General features: G+C 33.3%; 3 protein-coding genes and 2 pseudogenes across 3 annotated transcripts; 4 read left to right on the top strand and 1 right to left on the bottom strand.

The window, feature by feature from the left end:
• The first annotated feature begins 1,320 nt into the window (after positions 1 to 1,320).
• LOC111831074 lies at positions 1,321 to 1,752 on the top strand. The gene is made up of 2 exons (XM_023784585.1): positions 1,321 to 1,338; positions 1,567 to 1,752. The coding sequence occupies exons 1-2, from the start codon at positions 1,321 to 1,323 to the stop codon at positions 1,750 to 1,752; spliced, it is 204 nt and encodes a 67-aa protein (XP_023640353.1).
• A 390-nt stretch (positions 1,753 to 2,142) lies between these two features.
• On the bottom strand, positions 2,143 to 4,815 carry LOC17890353 (calmodulin-5). The gene is made up of 3 exons (XM_006294895.2): positions 4,596 to 4,815; positions 3,291 to 3,660; positions 2,143 to 2,408 (listed from the first exon to the last, which is right to left on the bottom strand). Exons 1-3 carry the CDS (start codon positions 4,798 to 4,800, stop codon positions 2,309 to 2,311), a joined length of 675 nt encoding a protein of 224 aa, XP_006294957.1. The 5' UTR covers positions 4,801 to 4,815; the 3' UTR covers positions 2,143 to 2,308.
• An 8,405-nt stretch (positions 4,816 to 13,220) lies between these two features.
• On the top strand, positions 13,221 to 18,296 carry LOC17888466 (proteasome subunit alpha type-3). Its single transcript, XM_006294612.2, is given in 11 exon segments — positions 13,221 to 13,442; positions 15,404 to 15,750; positions 15,907 to 15,946; positions 16,367 to 16,450; positions 16,612 to 16,685; positions 16,944 to 17,030; positions 17,117 to 17,201; positions 17,290 to 17,336; positions 17,685 to 17,750; positions 17,863 to 17,953; positions 18,037 to 18,296. Coding segments are annotated over 11 exon segments (1,215 nt in total). The 3' UTR covers positions 18,109 to 18,296.
• An 871-nt stretch (positions 18,297 to 19,167) lies between these two features.
• LOC17887611 lies at positions 19,168 to 20,890 on the top strand (annotated as a pseudogene).
• Positions 20,891 to 21,046: 156 nt separating this feature from the next.
• On the top strand, positions 21,047 to 22,635 carry LOC17889056 (annotated as a pseudogene).
• The last annotated feature ends 136 nt before the right edge of the window (positions 22,636 to 22,771 follow it).

Below are 22,771 nucleotides of genomic sequence, written 5' to 3'. Positions count from 1 at the left end.
GAGAAAATATTCCACAATTGGAGCTTTTTCTTAGTAATGAACTATTGAATAAATAAATATTGTAGAGAAAGGAAAGGATTACTTGAATAAGAGGAAAATTATCAAAAAGCAATTGGATTCTATTCCTATCTTTGGATATTATTACTATAGACATGTTAAAATTAAAATTTATAAGATTTTTTTTGGTTATATTATTCCATATCTATAAATAAATAAATTACAAAATTGTTGATGTGTAATTTGCTCTTAAATATTGATATATAAAAAAATGAAGAAATGTAGTTATTAAAGCGTTTTGCATGAACTCCACTTCATGTTATATATGCATGAACTTTTTTCACACACCTAATTTTTTACTTTTCTTTTGATTCTTATCCGTAAGATTAAGATAAGTGATGGATTTTTTATTCTGATAATGACATATTAAATTGGTAGAAATTGTGTATTCAATGTTTGATAATTATGTAACACAAAAGTGTTTCAATGCAGTTTGTGGTATAACCTAGTGTTAATTAGAGTAATATTCTTAATAAAAGATCCAAAGTATAAATTAATTATCATTGTCCCCTGTAGTCGTATTATCTATCTAACATAGTACCATACTAGTCGATCAATCGTCGCCGTATCATAACTTGGAGTCTTGGACTCAAATTCAATAGTATTTTTTTTTTTGGTAGTTTCTCAAATTCAATAGTACTAGGATTTACCCCGTGGTTTACCACGGGTCCATATTTATAAAATCTTTTATATATAATCTTAACGATTTTGTATTATAAAATAATTCATTTTTATTTTATTCTTAATATATATGTTACTGTATTATATATATTTTGTAGTATTTTCAAGAATTAAAAGTATTTGTTGACATTGTGTTGAATATATGTGGGTTGGATTTGAATGAACTCAAAGTTTGAATATTAGATTATAATATTTATAATAAACTGTGAAATATATATTGAGGATTCATCATCTGTGTAGATTATAATCGAACTACTTATTGAACGAATTCCTGTTATGACAAAATGAAGGCTAATAGGCTATAATTGTTTCATATTAGTGATGATGGTCTTTAGTTTAGGGATGTGTATATTGGTAATTAATGATAATATTTGCGGTGGATATTTATGGAAATATTAAGTAGTTACGATTTTAATGATAAACACATTTATGGGATCGAGTATTAGGATCCGAAATTATAAATTCCGGGTTGTACAAATAGATTTAAAACCGACCCAAAATACTACATGTCTTAATTAACCTTAGTGATTGAAGATTAATAGTGTTAAAGACAAAGGTTTTTTTGGAAATCTATGTATAAAAATGATTTTTGGTCAGATTGTACTCCAAAAATGTTAAGATAGATTGTGCGTATGTAAGGTTTATTTATTTATTTATATATCAATATAAAACTTTGACAAAAAAAAAATCAATATTATATATTTATACATTTTTGCACTTTTTTGATAGAAGTTATACGGAAATACGTATAGCGGAAAAAATGAAAAAAAAAAAACACATCAAACTTTAAAACAATATACACAATAAAGAAACACAAACGGAATCCAGCGAAAGTTAGTAGCTCAAGCCACTATTTACAATATTTGGAAGCAACGCAACAACTTTGTCCACAATCAGCAAAAAATCCGACCGACATCTATATTTGTGATCTTGGATAAGGAGATCAGAAACATTATCTCAGCAAAGCGTCTTCGAAAGCAGTTCCGAAATTTGATGCAATTTTGGCTCATATGAATTCACTTTGTTATGTGATTTTTTGTTTTTTAATTCCTTGTTTTCCTTTTTTGCCATAGATCTAAAGCATTAAGACTTTTATATGTAAAAGTCAAATATTTCATTACTTAGTGATATTAACAGTTTTAGCAAAAAAAGAAAAAACCTAACCCATAGAATTTTGGAAAAAAACATTAATTTAATTTCGAACCGCGAAGTTCGGACATTTGCGTGCGAGTTGTTTGAAAAAAAAAATATTGCGAAAGCTTAACACCTAAATCGAGTCAAGATAATGAAAGTAAAATTTTTGTTTGTTATTACTTCATTCTCTTCGGATAAACAAACATGTTTTTTTTTATAAACCATAACAATGTTAGTAAATATTTAATATATTCAAACAAGAAATTACAGTTATAAATCCGTTTTATGAATGTATGAGGTACAAATCTCTTATTTTTTACACAAAAACCATGTAAGCATATTACACATAACAAGAAGATATTACATACGAAATGGTCGGAGGCTCAGAGAATACGGCGGTGACTTTTCCGGCAACCATTCAGAAATGATGGGAGCCTCAGAGAATACGGCAGTGACTTTTCCGGCGACCATTCTTTTCTTTGTATTCAACAGAATTGCTACTACGCCTTGTTGTCATTACCCTCTTCCCTCTTCTCCTAATATATTTACACATATTTACAAAATAATTATTAAGTATGAAGAAAGTAAGAAAATAATGGTTATCAAAAAAAAAAATCATAATTAAAGGTAAGATTCTCATTTTATCTAATATTGTTTTTGTTGCTTACCATCTATATATGATTTTATTCTCCTAAATATATCTGCCTTTTTTTTTTTTTGTCGTATCTTTTTAATTTATACAATAAGGTCAAATCAGAATAAGTATCTTTTTATAAAGTTGAAAATTGAAATAGAAAAAGAGATTCGAGTTGAAACTTTTGAAAGAAAAAACAAAATAAATTGGAAGTTATGTTTTCTGTTTACTACTTTTTCTGGTTTCAAAAACAATGCATACAACTGCTATTTTTGTCTAACCTTTTTTTATTTTTATTTTTCAAAAAATATAATATATGAACCGTATAATATGAAAAATTGACACGAATATGAATCGTATAATATGAAAAGTTGACATGAATATGTGTTATAATTTAATTAAAATAATTATATCTTTTTTTTACCACTATTATATATCTTTGAAACTAGCATTATAGAATTTACCGACAGAAAAAAATATATAATATGTTTGTTCTGTCATATTTCACAATTTAACCACACAAATAATTATATAAATATTTTTCGACTTGAAATAAACAAATATAAAGAGATTTCTTTTTTCAAATGACCATTTCACAGAAAACAAAACATACATTTTAAAATCATTTCCAAACAAATAAATAAAGCAAAAGTCACAAAACAATTCATAACATGAAATTGTGAAACGAATGCATAATAATAAACAATCAACAATCAAATAAAACAAGAAAGAAAGCAAAATAAAGAAATGAAAATAAAGATTGAGAATAAGTGTATTTCCTCACTTTGCCATCATAACTTTGACAAACTCTTCATAATTGATCTGACCATCTCCATCAACATCAGCTTCTTTGATCATCTCATCAACTTCTTCATCAGTTAACTTCTCACCAAGATTAGTCATGACATGTCTTAACTCAGCAGCCGAGATGAAACCGTTCTGGTCTTTATCGAAAACCCTGAAAGCTTCTTTGAGCTCTTCCTCTGAGTCAGTGTCCTTCATTTTCCTAGCCATGAGGTTTAGAAACTCAGGGAAGTCTATGGTTCCGTTACCATCAGCATCAACTTCGTTAATCATATCTTGTAGCTCTGCTTCTGTTGGGTTCTGACCTAGTGATCTCATCACTGTTCCTAGCTCTTTCGTCGTGATGCAACCTAACACATACACACACACATTTCTCTCAAATCAGCCTACAAATTCAACACCAAAACCTCCAAATCTCAATGCTTTTAACACACCAATTCTTCAAGTTTAACTAATATACTCAAATAACTCAACCAATACAACACAAAATCTTCAAATCTCACTGCTTTTATGCTTTACTTAACCAATTTAACACATCAAATCTTCAAGTTTCACTGTAACATACCCTAAAAACTCAAACAATTAAACACAAAATCTTCAAAATTTCATTGCTTTTATGCTTTACTCAGCCATTTTAACACACAAAATCTTCAAGTTTCATTGTAACATACTCTAAGAACTCAACCAATTCAAGACAAAATCTTCAAGTTTCACTGTAACATACTCAAAAACTCAACCAATTCAAAACAAAATCTTCACGTTTCACTGTAACGTACTCAAAAACTCAACCAAAACAACACAGAATCTTCAAGTTTCACTGTAACATACTCAAAAACTCAACCAATTCAATACAAAATCTTCAAGTTTCACAGTAACATACTCATAGAACTGAACCAATTCAAACGTAATATAATCATAGAACTGAACCAATTCAACACAGAATCTTCAAATTTTCAATGAAATCAACACCGATTACTAAATTAACGTCTGTAAACATCGATCGATTCTAAGATTTTCGTGTCAACCCTCATCTCACTAAAAGCAAAATCTGAAGCAAACAAAAAAAACTAGAAACTCGATTCAGTTTTGAGATTATCATCATCGAGATAGATCCAAATTCGAAATCATAATTCAAAAACATCGAAGCGTAATGTCGAATACAGAGAGTCTAACGATGAACAACGAAGAAGTATCAAATTCGTTAAAGCCATGACTAAGTAATAAACTCCAAAAAAAACCAAAATTATTCAAAAGAGGAAAGATCTGAGAGAGAGAGAGAAAGAACCATCTCCGTCTTTGTCGAAGAGGCTAAAAGCTTCCTTGAACTCAGAGATCTGATCATCGGTAAGCTGATCTGCCATTTTTAGGATGAGAAAGAGAGACGAAGAAGAAGAAGAAGAAGAATCAACGTTGGTGTGATTTAGCGATGAAGGTGGTGGTGTTGTGCGTGAATTATATAAAGCTGATGAAAAAGGAGGAGAAAGGCCCATTAGGCCCAATTATAGCAATTTCGAATCCGATTCTTTGTTTTATATTCTTCCACTGGGCCTTTCTGTGACTTTTTTTTTTTTTTTTTTAATCTACCTTTATTTCAGATGGAAGTGATGTATATATTCCAATGTATGATTTGCCGACAACAATTCATATATCAGTAAATATAGGAAAATCGCTCAAATCGCTAAATTTTTAGTAAATATCATCTATACTAGAATTTTTGAAGTAAAATTTTTTTTTTTTTTAAAGAATTACAGTTTATGTTATTGCTTATATATGTATGTATGAACAGTTTCAAAATTAATTCTTTCTACTATCTATAGAACCAATTTTTTTATATAAAATTAATAATTTAATTAGGAACATCTATATAATGTTTCACAATTAATAATATATGTATTACGAAATTTTTTTCAAGATTTAAAATTATGATTCTCTCATCATTTTTGTTTAATTTTATATTTTAATTGTTTTGTTTCATCATCTATATATATAAAGTAGAATTTTTTCTCTTATTCTTAAGCCACCTCATCATCCTAATCGTCATCCACATCATTTACTATTTAATTTAATTAATTTATTTATACAATTGTTTTCTTTAATTTAAAGATTTATACACATGTAAACAAGTCCTTTCAAATAACTAGTTTAGTACCCGTCCGATGGACGGGTTATCTTTATTTAAAATTAAATTAAAAATTAAATTTATTACAACTTTAAAAAAAATAATTTCCAAATTTTTTTTTGAAAAATAAGAGAAATTAATTTCATTTGGAAAGAGATTTTATTTGGTTTGAAGTATCAAATAAACGTGGATATATCTATATATATATATATATATATAGATATATAGATATATATATATATAGATATATAGATATCTCTTAATATTCGTTATTAAACGTTAATTATAAAAATCTAATAATGTCAAATTGACAATCACCAAAACATTTGGGAGCTATTTGGGAGCTATTCACCATTACTCATAATATTTCTAAAATATTTTTAAAAATCTTAATTTAGCAATTATCCTCTAAAACATGATTATACCATTTTGTTAAAACTTTATTTCTTAACTTTAAATTTTTCAAAAAATCATTCTCAGACTATGAAAAATTAATTAATTATTATTTAATATGATGGTAAAGTTCTTTCAAATTAACATCAATATAAAATATGATGTTAAATACAAATATAGTCATTTGTAAATAAATTCATATAAACAACGTAAATAAACATAATGGTTCTAAAATAAATTATAGCATCGTTGAGGAAAACATTAAAAAATCTTTTAAATACGAATTATAAAAAACTACATATTTTCTTTAAAATATTTTAAAATTACTATATTACGATTTATATTGAACTTTGTTATCTTTAATTTAAGCGAAAAATATTATTTTCGAAAATCTTTTATTCACCCTTATGTTTTAGACAATGAAATTGCTCAATGGCATAATACATTCAAACATAAATTAAAAATTAAACAAATATAACATATTATAAAATAAAAATAATGATTAAAATTATGTATTTAGTTAACCCAAACTGATAAATAACCTTGTTTAATTGTAAAACTTAAATCTCACTCCTCTTTAATAAACCCAAACCGATAAATAATCTCGTTTAATTATAAAATCTAAACTATAATGCAGATTTACAAACTCAACATATAACCCTCATAACTGTAAACCCTACAACTGACAAAACCAAAAATTAGGTTAATAGTTGAAAGAGAATTTTTAAGCAATACCCTTTTTGGTGTACCCGTTTTAAAAAATACACCAATTTTCTATACATTTTTAAAAATATCCCTTTTCAAATATGAAAAATTTTAAACTTTTATATAGTTTATAAGGTACATCTAGATAATCATTACTATTAGGAGACTCAATGAAAATATTTATAAAGTTTTAAAAAGGTTTTAAACGGTGTTTATAATACTTTTATAAGGTTTTTATAAGGTTTAAAAAGTTTTGATATGTTTTTTAAATAATTTTTAAAACGTTTTTAAAAGGTATTTACATGGTATTTAAATTTACACACATAGAAAGATAATTTGTGTCTAAATATCTAAGCTTACATATACTTTTTATATAAATATCAATTTTTTACTTTTTAATTATCAAAAATACCCTTTTCCATACCACTTTTAAAAAATACCGCTATTTCAAACTTTATAAAAAAACGACTTTAAATATTGAAATTTATACAAATATGTGTGAAAACTTATAAATATACACACAAATTACCTTTATATATGTTTAAATTTTTATATATCTTTCATAAATAGCGTAAAATAACTTATAAATACCTTTTAAAAACATTATAATTAAACCCTTTTAAGAACCACTTAAAAACCTTATAAAACTTGTAAAAACGATTTAAAACCTTTTACCTTTTAAAACATTTGTATCAAATTTTCAAGTAGTAGTTATTATATAGAAGTACCTAATAAACCATATAAAAATTTATAATTTTTCATATTTAAATATGGATATTTTTGAAAATGGATAGATAAAGGAGGTATTTTTGAAAAGAGGTACGCCAAAAGGGGTATTTCTCAAAAATTCTCTTTAATTTTTTATAATTGTCTTTTAATTTTGTATAAAAATTCCATTTGTATCTTAATATTAAAAAAATTAGATATAACATGATGCGACATCTTATGTTTTTACTTGACACTTATCATGATCACGTGGGTTAGTAAATTTAAAAACCAAGTTTCGATATATAATCTCGTTTAATTGTTAAACTTAAACCATAATTTTAATTTATAAAGATAAACCATAATTCTTATTTATCATTTATATACCCAAACCAACAAATAACCTGATTTAATTGTAAAATTAAAGTTTAAACCTTAATACTCTTCTGTAAACAAAACCGCCATATATTCTTGTTAATTATAAATTTTAAATCCCTATCTTATTAATAAACCAAATTGACATAACTGAAATTAGGTTATTTGTTTAATTTTACTAATAATTTTTAATATATAATTCTTTATAATATATATTTTATATATTTCCTTTTTCGATAGGGTTAATAATATTTCTATTTAATCCAAATATTAACAAAATTAGTTATGCCACGTGACAACATCTTATCGTTTATAATTGACACGTGTCACGATCTTGTTAATGGCTGACTTTGAAAACCAAGGTTTATATAATAAGATATATTCGGAAGATTATTAAGAAAATTTTAATTTTCTTTTTTTATAAATATTTTTCTTTTAATAATTTGCCACATGTCAAAATCTTAAATTATTATTTGCCACGTGTCACGATCTTGTTAATGGCTAACTTTGAAAACCAAAGTTTATATAATAAGATAATTATAATAAAATAAATATTTTAAATTTTAAAGTTGTTTTATATGAAAATACGGAAAATATATTAAAAGGGAAATCATATACGTATATATAATAGTATAGAAGTGATCATAACGATACATAAATTACGTCAAATTCAATAAAAAAAACCATAAAAAAATATGATAATATATAAAGAGGTAATATGACAAATAAAAATAACAAACAAAAACATAACGAACCAAAATAAATAGAAAATGAACAACAGATCACCAAATCAATAAATAAAAAATACAACAATTCGCGCAAAATTCACAAATCATTCTCAACTTTCGGGCCAACATATTAAAAGAACGCACAATATTAACATCATCTAGATCTATATTTGGTGGGAGCCTTAATAACACATGTTTTTCTACAATTCTCCATAACACTTCCGTTTACGCCTACTCATCGATTTATACTATACACACTTAATTTCTCAACTACTATCAAAACTAAAATAAAATAGATTTTCTATACAAACACAACATGAGATAAAAAAAATAAAAGTACGCTAGAGTGGAGAAAATAAGTACGAAATAAAATACGAATCAATTACTCATAAACAACGTAATAAAACTCCCGCGTGTAGCACGGCCAACCTACTAGTATAATTCATAAAGTTAACAAAATTCTACTTTTTGTACATATTGTGATTCGAAATTTTTCTAGAAAGACATATATTACTCAATTAATACTCAGATGGGTATCTACATTTTTTTTTTTTTTGCATATATTGTGATTTGATTTTTTTTTTAAAGACATATACATTACTCAATTAATACTCAAATGGGTATCTACCCGATGAAATTTCTCTTATATTTCAGTTTGTTTAGCAAACTTAATATAGTAAAAAGTGCACCATTTACATTATGTTTTCTAACTAATCTGAACCTGTCATTTAATAAAGTTAAATATCATCCACATAATTTTTTTAACATAAGTTATTAAAATAAACCATATAGCAATATCTCATATTCTCATTGGTGTTAGAGTTTATTTGTTGATATGGGTTTGTAAGAGAAAGATTAGTTAGGATTTAGATGTTACAATAATAAACAAATTTATATACTTTTTGGTTTATAAGGGAGAGTTAGAATTTAGATTTTAAACTAAACAATGTTCAATTTCGGTTTGGACTTATAAAGACAAGTTAGGTGAGATGCCGGTTCTGGTTTGTAAAGGACGATATAGAATTTAGATTTTACGATGAAACAAAGTTTTATGTAGTTTGAGTTTATAAAAAATAAAATTAGAAAAGAAATTATGGCTTTAGACCCTCTCCATTACATATATCAAAGAGAGTGTTTTAATATAAAACTAAAAATAAAATACTAATATTATAAGATAATATTTTGGAGAATGTGAGACACTATCTCTAAGAGCACCTTCAATGGGCGTTTCTCAATGCGTATCTGGTAATTAAAAACTAAAAAACAATGAAAATGATGAAAGAGAAACATAAACAGTTTACCATTGAGGACTTGTGAGAAACATATCTACAAACTTGTCATTAGTTAATTTCTTTTTTTATTATTTGAAACTCAAATGAATACTTCATTTATTTATAAACTGAATAAATTAATATATATGAGAGAGACATACTGAAACGACCAAACTCATTGTCCTCAATTTTAATTCATCAATATTAACCCCATAATTAATATCCAACCAACAAATTAAACCAAAAGACAAACTGCAACGGAAATCAAATATTTTAATCCAATAATTCAACTAAATAAACCAATATCCAACAAATTATCCAATAACCAAGAACCAATAATCATTCAAGAAAATCTAGCAATCCTAACATGCTTCTAATTCCATGATTCCAAAACAATTAAATAAAACATAACACCATACTCATCGACTCTAGATCATCGCCTTCATCCTCGCCTTGATTCCACGATCACACTTAATCTTTACATGCAGCACAAACACAATGCGATGCGTGAGTATTATTACAAATACTTGTGAAGCGATCATCCTATCCACTGGGCTATACACACAAACATATCAAACCAAACCAACATGCATAAGATTAACCTCAACAAACCAGGCATAAAAGACACAAACTTCTCGCTGTTCATAAATTTTGTTGTCCAGAAATTGATGTCGACCGACACTACCACCGCATAAGCCTTGAAATCGCCTCTCAACTCCCCAAAGAACAAATTCACCACCTACAAAGCTCCAACCATGAACACTAAAACATGTAATAACATAAACCAAAAGACACAAACAAACCACACAAAACAATTTTCATCCATCTACACCAATCAAACACACATCAGAAGGGTTAAACATGCTCAAATCAAACTGAAAGGAGGATAAAACATAGAAGAATAACACCACATCAACCTCTCTTCATACCCACATACACGAACTCAACCTCTCCTTGTTAGAGCTCACAAAAACAGCCACAAAAACCTCCAACAAACCCTCTAGATTCATTTTAAAGCTTCAGGAACAACAACACAAAACTCTCTCTCTCTTTTGCTCTCAATAAACGACAATAGCCAAAAGTGAGAAGAAAGTTGTTGCCCAAGAGTCTTAAGTCAAAATTAGGGCTTTTCTAAACCAACTTAATTAAATCGATAATTAAGTCAAACCGACAAAGTTGATGGTGTCGATCAACACTGTCCTAAAAACAGGACACGAGCGTTACAATTCTCTCCCACTAACATAGATTCGTCCTAGAATCTAGCAACACCGTGCTTTTGCCATGAATCACAACCAACCGCTACCACGGTCCAACAAGCCTTGACCAAACCGACCAACACATTAAATATCCCTGAGGTCTCCATCAACCTCTGAGGTCTCCATCAACCTCCGAGGTCTCCATCTAGTCTTTATGCATGGCATCCGCGTAATAGACCTCTCATGCTCACAAATCTTTACTCTCAGTTTGCAACCTAGATTAGTACCACTCTCACTCTCAAACTGTAGTCTTTGAGGTATATCATCTCACTCTTGGGTTGTCACCCTCGAGCACTCCTGGTATATGTGGAACTAATCCTCCCCTAAGAGAACTAATCATCTCATTTGCTACTCTCAGTTGCAACCTTTGAGCCAGTAGTACATCTGGAGAACTAATCATCCCCTCAAGAGAACTAATCATCTCAGTGAGTTGTTTTGAGTTGTTTAAGGAACTCACATCCTCTAAAGAAAGTTTTCTAAACGCCTACCAGCATCTCCTGACCAGAACTCCCTCAAGTGGCCTCTATACAACATCGCAATATCATACCCACCACCCATATCCCCTCACCGAAATATCATCTTTACCATGACCCTCTCCCAAGGTCAGCTCATAAACATCCCACTCTTCAGGATGTTTACGCATACTTTCCTAAAATATACATAACCAGAATGAACACACTATCATAAGAATACTCATCTTATCAATTCTCCAAAATGTAATAATTTACAACCAAACAAAAGTACATAATGGGAAAAGTAAAAGCAACAACAAATCTCTGAAACTGGAACCCATAATGATAAGCTTTATTCCTCAGCTTGCTTCTCAAACCACTTCCTGAATCTCGCTTTCATCCTCGCCTTTGGTTCCCAAGTCTCCAAATCCCATCACAGTCCCAAAGGACTCTCATCAAAGGAATCTTCTTACGTCGAATTTCCTTGACTTTTTTCTCGAGAGGTCTCACCGTTAGAATAATGTTGGACTGTAGATCTACATGAGTCTTAGCCAACACATCATCATCCTTATGCAAGCACTTCTTAAGCATCAACACATGAAAAACCTTGTGAAATGCATGCATAACCTCCTGTAACTCCAACCGATACTTCACCACCTTGACATGCTCAACAATCTAGAAAGTACCCATATACCTCAAACTCAAGTTAGTCTCGGTAAGAGACCTGTTAGGATACCGTAATATAACCATCTTGAGATACACTCTATCTCCAACTTTAAACTCAAGCTCTTTCCGCCTCTTATTAGAATAAATCTTTTGTCGATCCTGAGATTCTCTCATGTTCAGCTTCAAAACACGGATCTTCTCCAAAATTTCCTGAAAAAAATCAGCACCCAATATTAGCGTAATGGTCTGAAGCATGACCTCCCATACAAAGCCTCATAAGGGTCATGCCAATACACGCTTGGTATTTATTGTTATAAGCAAACTCTACCAAGCTCAAGTGATCCACCCAATGACCACCCAAATCTAGTACACACATCCTTAAAATATCCTCGAGCGTATAAATAATACTCTCAGATTGCCCATATGTTCGAGGATGATCCGTTGTACACAAATGCACATTCTTATCCATCTCCTTCTGGAAAACCCTCTATAACGCAAAAGTTAACCCCGCGAAGGTTTACTATCTTTGATACATACTTATTAGTCAAAACCACCGTTCCATCGGTCTTCTTAATGGTAAAAACTGTTCACACTTAGTTAACCAGTCCACCTTGACCCAAAAATAGCATCCTTAAATAGAGAACCTTACAGTCCGACCACGAAATACATCGTGATCATATCCCCATTTTCACTCCAGAATGGAAAACTCTACAACAAACACCTTAGTATGTGATGCTATGTATGCACTACCTGGCACACATCACACTTTGCGACCTAGTTAGCGACATCTTCTTCATCCCGACCTAGTTATAATACCGCTTAAGATCCCAATACATCTTAGTCACTCCTGAATGAATGAAAAAAAATCTAACGTGAGCCTCTTTCAGAATCTCAAACCCTACCCCCTAGGCACATAAACCCGCCCGTGAACAAAATTTGTCCCATTAGCAAAGACATGATACTCCAAAATAGTATCTTTGGAAGCATTAACCAGACCCGCATCCTTCACTTCAGCCCATCACACTCTAGTCAGAAGATCTGCCAGATTCGTTCCCCTCCAAACCCAATGGTTCGTAAGAAGTGACACACAACTTCAACGTGCTAATTTTATCCCTCAAAACCTACATATCTCGCTCCTGAGGCAAAGCCGCCAGCTTTCTGCTTAGAGCATCTAGACGACGTTAGTCTTACCAAAATGGTAAGCTATCCCCAGATCATAATCCGCCACAAACCCCATCCAATGGCTCTGCCTTTGATTGAACTCTGGTTGCGTAAAGATGTACTTCAGCCTTTGATGATCCGTCATCACCTAAAATTTCCCGCCATAAAGATAAGATCTCCAAAATCTTTAAGGCAAACACCAGTGCAGCCATCTCCAAGTCATGAGTACGATAATTGCCTTCATGCTTCTCCAACTACCTTCAAGCATAGGCAGTCACCTTCCCACTCTCGAGCCATCCGTGTATGTCTTCACACCATATACTCAACATCACGTTTAGGTCTGCGAATCTCTCCTCAAATTCCAGTGACCACCAAGAAGGAACATCTTTCCATTAGTCATCAGCTGCGCCTTACTAGCAAAATCCTTGACGTATTTTCGGTAATAACCTGTTAAACGGTGAAAACTCTGAATCTAGGTAGCATTTATTGGCCTCAGCCAGTCTCGGATGACTTTGAAATCCAGCTTTCCGCAGCCAGAATCTACACTTTCTCAATTTAGGATACAACTTTTGTTCCCGAGCTTCTCTATCACGGTCCGTAAATGAACCTCGTGCTCCTCAACACATTTAGATACACCAAGATGTTGTCAATGAAAATGATCACGAACTCGTCCAGATACTCCTGAAACACACTCTTCATCCATCTCATGAACGATGCTGGTGTATTTGTCAACCTTAATGCTATCATCACAAATTCGTAATCTCAATACTTCGTCTAAAACAGCGTCTTTCGGACATTCGCCTCATCTATCAGGATTTACTGTTAACTCGACGCCAAGAATGAATAATCATCCAAGACAATCTAGCAATCCTAACATGCTTCTAATTCCATGTTTCCAAAAAACAATTAAATAAAACATAAACCACACTCAACCACTCTAGATTATTGCCCTCATCCTCACCTTGAATCCACCAACACACCTAGTCTTTACCGACACCACAAACACAATGAGATGCATGAGTAATATCATTAATACTCAGCAAAGCAATCTTCCCATTAACTAGGCTATGCAAACAAGCATATCAAACCAACCATGCATAGAAAGACATGAACTACATGTTGTCAAGAAATTTCATTGTCGAAAAATTAGTGTCGAACGACATTGCTTCCGCAAAATCCCTGGAATCGCCTCTCAATTCCCAAGAGAATGAATTCCCCACTTCTAAAGCTCCAACCATAAACCCTATCACCCAAACATGCATTACCAGCAACAAAAACACAAGCACAAACCACACAAAACAATTTCCATCCATTCACGCCAATTAAACACACATTAAAAAGGTTAAACATGCTCACGACAGCCATGGTCACTATAGCAACTCGACCGCCATTTTTCCAGTGGGCCCCATGTTCGCCACCAGCCCATGGGCCTACCTTTTTTAATGGACCTCACGTCCTCTCACTAGGTCATGAGCCCATCAATATCTGACGGTCGGTTTGCTACGTCCGAGAGGCTCAAAGACTTGTCTACCGAGCCTACAAATCCTCACATGATCTTTTCTTGTGTTTTGGCCTCACTCACACAGTTCTGATAACCACTTCCGAGAAGGTCACCCATCCTTTTGACTATTCCACCATAAGCACTCTTAACTATGGAGTTCTCTTAGGACCCTTGACCAAAAAGACAAGTGCACTTTTGTGACATAGGTGGCCAAATCAATTCATTTAAACCTCTCCGCAAACTGGGGTCTCACAATTCTCCCTACTAACAGGCCGCAAAGTCCTCGTTGCGCACCAAGACTGTCACCCCTTGACAGTGTGAGCCCACCACTCCACACTTGTCTGGGTTCGGCTCTGACACCACTTGTAACCCCCTAACCGCCATCTCTCCAGTGGGTCCCATGTTCACCACTAGCCCATATGCCCACCTCTCTTAATGGAATTCATAGTCCTCTTACTAGGCCCATGAACCCATCAATATCTGACAGCGGGTTTGATACGTCTGAGAGGCTCAAATACTTGTTTACCGACCCTAAAAGTCACCACTCGATCTTTCTCTGTGTTTTATAGGGTCGGTACTATAAAAAAAAAATTAAAGATCAATAGTTATCACTAATTTTATATATAGATCATGTAGTAAAAAAAATTAACATTGTATAAAAAAAGTTTATCACTAATTTAAGTGATGAATAGTAAATAAATCAATCAATAGTTAAAGATTTTTTTTGCACTGATTATGTAGACTCAAGACTGATAATGTAGTTGAAGATAAGTAAACTATTACTGGGCCAAATCATAATATAAATAAAGCCCGTTAGTTGCTGAATCAACCCACCCGAGGTTAAGACCCGAACCGTGTTTAATATCCAAAAAGCCAAAATCGGAGCTCCAAAAAGATTCGGCTTCTCTGGCTTGAGAACAAAGAAAACCCCATTCTCCGATCTCTGCTTAAAATCACTCGAAGAAGAAGCAAGACGAAGCAGAAACAATCAAAGATCGAGAAAGATGAGTAGCATTGGAACTGGATACGATCTCTCCGTCACCACTTTCTCTCCCGATGGCCGTGTTTTCCAGATCGAGTACGCCGCCAAAGCTGTTGACAACAGTGGGTTAGTACTACTAGTTTACCTTCTTCATCTTCTTCGACGATGTTTCTTCCGTTTACTAGATCGGATTTAGCTTTGAGGTTTTGGGATATGGAGAATTACTCCTTTATCGAATTAGGGTTCTTTTAAAGGTGTTTTTCTCCTTTGTTTTGTTCGCAGGACTGTTGTTGGAATCAAGTGCAAAGACGGGATTGTGATGGTTTGATTTCTTCCTCTTTTGTTACTTTTGAAATTTTTATCATAGTTTCTTCAGTGAAGCGTTTATATAGTGGTTTTGGTCTCTCTTGTTTGAATTTTGTAACTCGATTTCGATGAGGTTTCTTTGATTTAACCTCTAAATTTAGTACACGCATATATGCAAATCAGATTCTGTAGCTTTGATTTGTCATAATTCTTTGGAAATATTGGAGGAAGATGACACATTTCAGAGTCCCTTAGTTCCATTTCGAGAATCTGTTGTTATTTTTGGCATTACAGTTTTGATAAAGGAATGGTCTTGCTAAGTTTTATATAAAGGAATGGTCTTGCTAAGTGTTTAGATAAAAGAATGGTCTTGATTAGTGTCTTATATAAAGGAATGGTCTAGCTAAGTGTTTATCTTTTGGGTGTTTGGTTTTAGGGTGTGGAGAAACTTATTGCATCAAAGATGATGCTACCAGGTTCAAACAGGAGAATCCATTCTGTTCATCGTCATGCTGGCATGGTATGTATTTTTTTCCTATTTCTTGTAAACTATAGTAAATTAGCTTCTGCTAAGGATATGCAACTTTTAGTATTTTTCTTTCCAATTAGAACTGTGTCTAGTCTGGTAGTATATTGTTTTGTTTCATTATTATGAGCAATTCTTCTTCTGTGTCATGTCAGGCTGTTGCTGGGCTTGCAGCTGACGGTAGACAAATTGTTGCGCGTGCTAAGTCTGAGGCAAGAAGCTATGAGAGGTATTAATGAAAACATCAGTAGCTTCTGCTATTAAAGTTGCATCTTAGATTTATTACGATGAAAGAACTGTTTTACTCCTATGCTTTTCCCAAGTGGATGTTCTCTTAGTTGAATTTCAAAATTACTCTCTGCTCTTTGTTAGATTGAAAATCTAAATATATGAGCATAAGATGTATGTTCTCCTTTCTTCCTGCATGGCTTTGCGTAACTTTTTCCCGTCTGTGTAACTAACTCTACTTTCACTTGTGATAATTTAGTGTTTATGGTGATGCTGTACCTGTGAAGGAACTTTCTGAGCGTGTTGCAAGCTATGTACATTTGTGTACCCTCTATTGGTGGCTCAGGTTTGTCCAATTTATCTACTTTTTTGATAGTCGCCTAAGCATCTCTCCTACTTTGAATTATAAGAAAATGATTTTTTATGTTGAAGGCCTTTTGGTTGTGGAGTCATTCTTGGAGGTTATGATAGAGACGGACCTCAACTGTACATGATTGAACCATCAGGCATATCATATGTAAGTTATTTCTACTCATATATGTCTCTAAGCTTTAAAATTTTTTACGTCATTTCTCCTGTCATCATATGAATTTTGCTTCCTGCAGAGATATTTTGGTGCGGCAATTGGCAAAGGAAAGCAAGCTGCTAAAACGTAAGTTACAGAGTGAATATTTTTGGTTTTATCCCAGTATTTTCTAGGAAGGGTATATGTAGTACCACTAGGACTGATCAGTTTAACTTTTCCAAAGGAAATGCCACCTAACTTCACAATTAAATAGACAGAGAAATAATTTGAACTTGAAAGACCCATGTGAGCTTTCATGATTGATACAATTGATGATTTTCCATGAATATATGTAGTATAAGAACTGTTCAGTAGATATTTCTGGATTGTATAGCTTTTGGCTGCCTTTGACCTGTGTGGAATTTGTTACACCAAAGTTATCAAAAGGGCAAGGGTATACAAGTGTTCTGAGGTATCAGAGGATTTTTCTTGCAGGGAAATTGAGAAGCTGAATTTATCGGAGATGACATGCAAAGAAGGCGTTATCGAGGTGGCGAAAATGTGAGTGTGCTTCTCATGTAACATTTTCAGTAGTAAACTCTTGTGGTTCTCATGTGCTTTTATAACCAGGGTTATTTTATTAGCAAGATCTAATGTGACGTAACATGTGCAGCATCTACAAGCTACACGATGAAGCCAAGGACAAGGCATTTGAATTGGAGATGAGTTGGATATGCGACGAGTCAAAACGAGAGCATCAGAAGGTAAAAAAACTTTTTAAGTGCTTGCTTATTGATGGGGTGATTTAAAGAAATGTTAATAAACCTTGAAATTGGACTCATCGTAGGTCCCTGATGATCTTCTGGAAGAAGCAAAGACGGCAGCTAAAACTGCGCTCGAGGAGATGGACGCTGACTAAAACTGAGGATTGTCGTGAACTTAGATATGTCTTAATGCTGGTGTTTCGTATGTACTCTGAATTGAATTTTGTTTGGAGGGACAGTTGTTGCAGTTTGAACTATCAGTCTTTTATCTTATTGTCATCAACAGTTGGTACGATAACTCCTTCAGTAGGTTCATTTGATAATTGTGTTCTAGAATTAAACTTTCATCGGAGTACAGAACTAAGAAACAAAGCCAGAACAAGAATAAAGGGAAGTAAAGTTATACAAAACCTGCGTATCATATAAGAACTCATCTGATTTGAAACGGAACATGAACTTTTTAGATATGAGAGCTTATATTGGTACAAATATTGTAGGTTGGAGTAGAGGCTACTCGGTTCAAGTTCGGGTAACAATCGTTTGGGTTCGGGTTTCTTGGTAGGGTAGAAGAGTTTAGGATCCAATATCGGGTTTTAGGTTTTTTAGGTAGAAGAGTTTAGGACCCAATATAGTAAATATAAAAATTCGGTTTTTGGGTTGATGTCTGAATTTTCAGAAAATACTCGGATTTTTGGATAAAAGGAGAATTTCAGGTATAAATTTGGGTATTCGAGTAAATAATTTGAGTTTCTGGGTCATAAATTATTTATATACATTTATATTTTGGGTATTTTCGGGTTTGAGTTCGGTTTAAAGTTTTCGAGTAGAAAATTTAGGGATAAATAGAGTAAATCTAAAATTTTGGGTTCCATTTTTTTCTTGTCCAAGCCTAGAGTAGCCATAGCTCATAGTTAACCGTGGTGGTCGCCAGCAACACAATTAAATGACCATAACAATTTAAATGTAGACGCAAAAAGAAGATAGATGACGATTTCATAAGTGACAGATCCCAACAAGTTAGGTGAAAATGTCAGCAACGTAGACTCGTGATTCGTTTACATTTTAAAACAAGCATGATCCTAATCTCTAAAAATCTCACATGCTTATATCTATATATTGTGGCTTAGAGGATTCTGACAAAACGAGATATAAATAGGAACTTCTAAGTTCTAAATTAATTATTTCATAACGTTACCTTTACATTTTGAGTAACAATGGGAGCAATTGTAAGCAACGACGTTCAAAACTGCTTCTTCTATATCCTCCTATGCATCTTCTCAATCTTGTTTTACTTTTTTTTCTTAAAGAAACCAAAGGTTCACTATGATCTGCCTCCGAGTCCTCCGTCTCTACCGATCATTGGCCATCTTCATCATCTCCTCTCTCTTTTCATCCACAAGTCTTTACAGAAACTTTCCTCCAAGTATGGACCTCTACTCTATCTTCGTGTCTTCAATGTTCCCATAGTACTCGTCTCCTCTTCCTCAATAGCTTACGAGATCTTTACGGCACAAGACGATAACGTTTCCACTCGTGACCTCCCTACAAATGAAGGGTCTCTCTTCTTTGGATCTTTTGGCTTTGTTACCGCACCTTACAGAGAACACTGGAAGTTCATGAAGAAGCTCATTGTCACCAAACTCCTGGGGCCTCAAGCACTCAAGAAGTCACAAAGTGTCCGTGCAGAGGAGTTAGAGCGGTTTTACTTAAACCTATTCGATAAGGCGATGAAGAATGAGAGCGTTGATATTGCTAAAGAAGTTATGAAGCTAATTAATAACACCATCTGCAAGATGATTATTGGGAGGAGTTGTTCAGAGGAAAACGGTGAAGCAGAGAAAGTCAGAGACTTGGTGGACAAGTCAGATGCCTTGGGGAAGAAGTTTTTTTTTGCGGCTATCTTGCGCAAACCGCTCAAGAAAATTGGGATTTCACTGTTCAAAAAGGAGTTAATGGATGTTTCTCGCAAGTTTGATGAGGTGTAAGAGAAAATTCTTGTGGATAACAAACATAAACTGGAGGATCATCATCAACAAGATACTGAAATGATGAATAAGCTGTTGGAAGTTTATGGAGACGAAAACGCAGAGTACAAGATCACTAGAGACCATATCAAGTCATTGTTTGTGGTAAATGTTCATCTCCTAAGATAACAAAAAGGTAACACCCTTGGTGTGTCTTGACTAAGAAATATTTGTTATTGCAGGATCTTTTCGTTGCAGGCACTGACACATCGACGCACACTATACAATGGATCATGGCCGAGATTATCAACAGTTTCTACATTCTTGAGAGATTGAGGGAAGAAATTGATTCTGTTGTAGGGAAAACAAGATTGATTCAAGAAACTGATTTACCGAACCTCCCTTACTTGCAAGCGACCGTCAAAGAAGGGTTAAGATTGCACCCACCTATCCCTCTTGTGGTAAGGACATTTCAAGAAAGGTGTATGATAGGAGGCTTTTATATACCGGAGAAAACAACACTTCTTGATAATGGTTATGCTATGATGAGAGATCCTGAATATTGGGAAGATCCTGAAGAGTTTAAGCCTGAGAGGTTTCTAGCTTCTCCACTTTCAAAATCAAGCCAAAAAGATGATATAAGAGAAAACTTCTTGAAATACATTCCTTTCGGGAGCGGAAGAAGAGGCTGTCCGGGAGCTAATCTAGCTTATGTCTCTGTAGGAACCGCGATTGGAGTGATGGTGCAATGTTTTGATTTGAAAATCAAAGGAGATAAGGTTAACATGATTGAAGCCACTAGATCAATGACATTGACCATGGCTCAGCCTCTTAAGTGCACTATTGTTCCTCGAGAACCAAACTCAATTCCTTTAACTTCAAAAATGCATATTCCCATTTCTTGAATTCTTGTGTGTTGTTTTTTCTTAGTCTCATAGTAAGACATGTTCCCCGGTTAAAACTATTACTTCTTGGTCAGTCGTCAATGTTAACATAAACACAATCTAAAATATTATTCAGAAGAAAGATTCCATCTGTCTATTATTCCATGTTCTTCGAAAACGCAAAAGCATTTTTCTTTAAGTAATAAAAAGTTTACTTACAAAAATATTTCATCTTAACCCTCCTCTGCCTTCTTTCATTACTCTGTTACTCTCTCTTCTTCAAGAAACCAAAGAATGGCTTCAGATTGCCTCCAAGCCCTCAATCTCTACCAATCATTGGACATCTTCATCATCTCCTCTCTCTTTTCATCCACAAGTCTTTGCAGAAACTCTCCTCCAAGTATGGACCTTTGCTTTATCTTCGTGTCTTCAATGTCCCCATAGTACTCGTCTCCTCTTCCTCAATAGCCTATGAGATCTTTACATCACAAGACGTTAACGTTTCGAGTCGTGACCTACCTATGAATGAAGGGTCTCTTTTCTTTGGATCTCTTGGCTTTGTTACCGCACCATACGGAGAATACTGGAAGATCATGAAGAAGCTCATTGTCACCAAGCTCCTTGGGCCTCAAGCACTAGAGAGGTCACAAAACGTCCGTGCCAAGGAACTAGAGGGGCTTTACTTAAAGTTATTAGATAAGGCGATGAAGAAAGAGAGCGTTGAGATTGTTAAGAAAGCTATGAGGCTAATTAACAATACCATATGCAAGATGATTATGGGGAGGAGTTGTTCAGAGGAGAATGGTGAAGCAGAGAGAGAGTCAGAGGCTTGGTGGCCAAGTCAGATTCCTTGGCGAAGAAGTTTTTCTTGGCGAGCATATTGCGAAAACCGCTTAAGAAGATTGGAGTCTCATTGTTCACAAAGGAGTTAATGGATGTTTCGCGAAATTTTGATGAGGTGTTAGAGAAGATTCTTGTGGTAAAGAAAGAGAAAGTGGAGGAGCACCAACAAGGCACTGACATGATGGATAAGCTCTTGGAAATTTATGAAGACGAAAACGCAGAGTATAAGATCACTAGAAACCATATCAAGTCCTTGTTTGTGGTAAATGTTCATACTTTATAAAGCAAACACCATTGATTTGTCTTGACTAATTAAGAAATATTTTCTACGACAGGATCTTTTTGTTGCAGGAACTGATACCTCGTCGCACACTATAGAATGGATCATGGCCGAGATTATCAATAATTCCTACATTCTTGAGAGATCGAGAGAAGAAATTGACTATGTTGTAGGGAAAACTAGATTGATTCAAAAAAAAATGACCTACCGAACCTCCTTTACTTGCAAGCGAACATCAAAGAAGGGTTAAGATTGCACCCGCCGGTCCCTCTTGTCGTAAGGATGTTTCAAGAAAGCTGTATGGTCGGAGGCTTTTATGTTCCGGAGAAGACAATACTTCTTGTACTTAATGGTTATGCTATGATGAGAGATCCTGAATACTGGGAAGATCCTCAAGAGTTTAATCCAGAGAAGTTTCTAATTTCTTTAAGATCAAGCAAAAAGGATGACATAAGAGATGAAGTCCTAAAATATATTCCTTTTGGAACCGGAAGAAGGGGTTGTCCAGGAGCTAATCTAGCTTATGTCTCTATAGGAACCGCGATTGGAATGATGGTGCAATGCTTTGGATTGAAAACTGAAGGAGATAAGGTCAACATGAATGAGTCTCCCTGAGCAATAACATTAACCATGGCTCATCCTCTTAAGTGCATTCTTGTTCCTTGAACCACATTCTCTTTAACTTCAAGTGTGCAGATTCCTAGTTCTTGAATTTTCTTTTGTGTTTTCTTAATCTCATGGTTACACAATACACATCTTCTCAAGTTTACTGATTACCGTTGCTCTTGTTTTACACTTTGGCTTTTGTATAACACTTTAAAAGTTGTACACTTCATGCGTCATAATT

This window comes from Capsella rubella, unplaced genomic scaffold (assembly GCF_000375325.1).
Source record: "Capsella rubella cultivar Monte Gargano unplaced genomic scaffold, Caprub1_0 scaffold_4, whole genome shotgun sequence".
In the NCBI taxonomy this organism is placed as follows: domain Eukaryota; kingdom Viridiplantae; phylum Streptophyta; class Magnoliopsida; order Brassicales; family Brassicaceae; genus Capsella; species Capsella rubella.
This window is presented reverse-complemented; position numbering and strand designations above follow the sequence as displayed.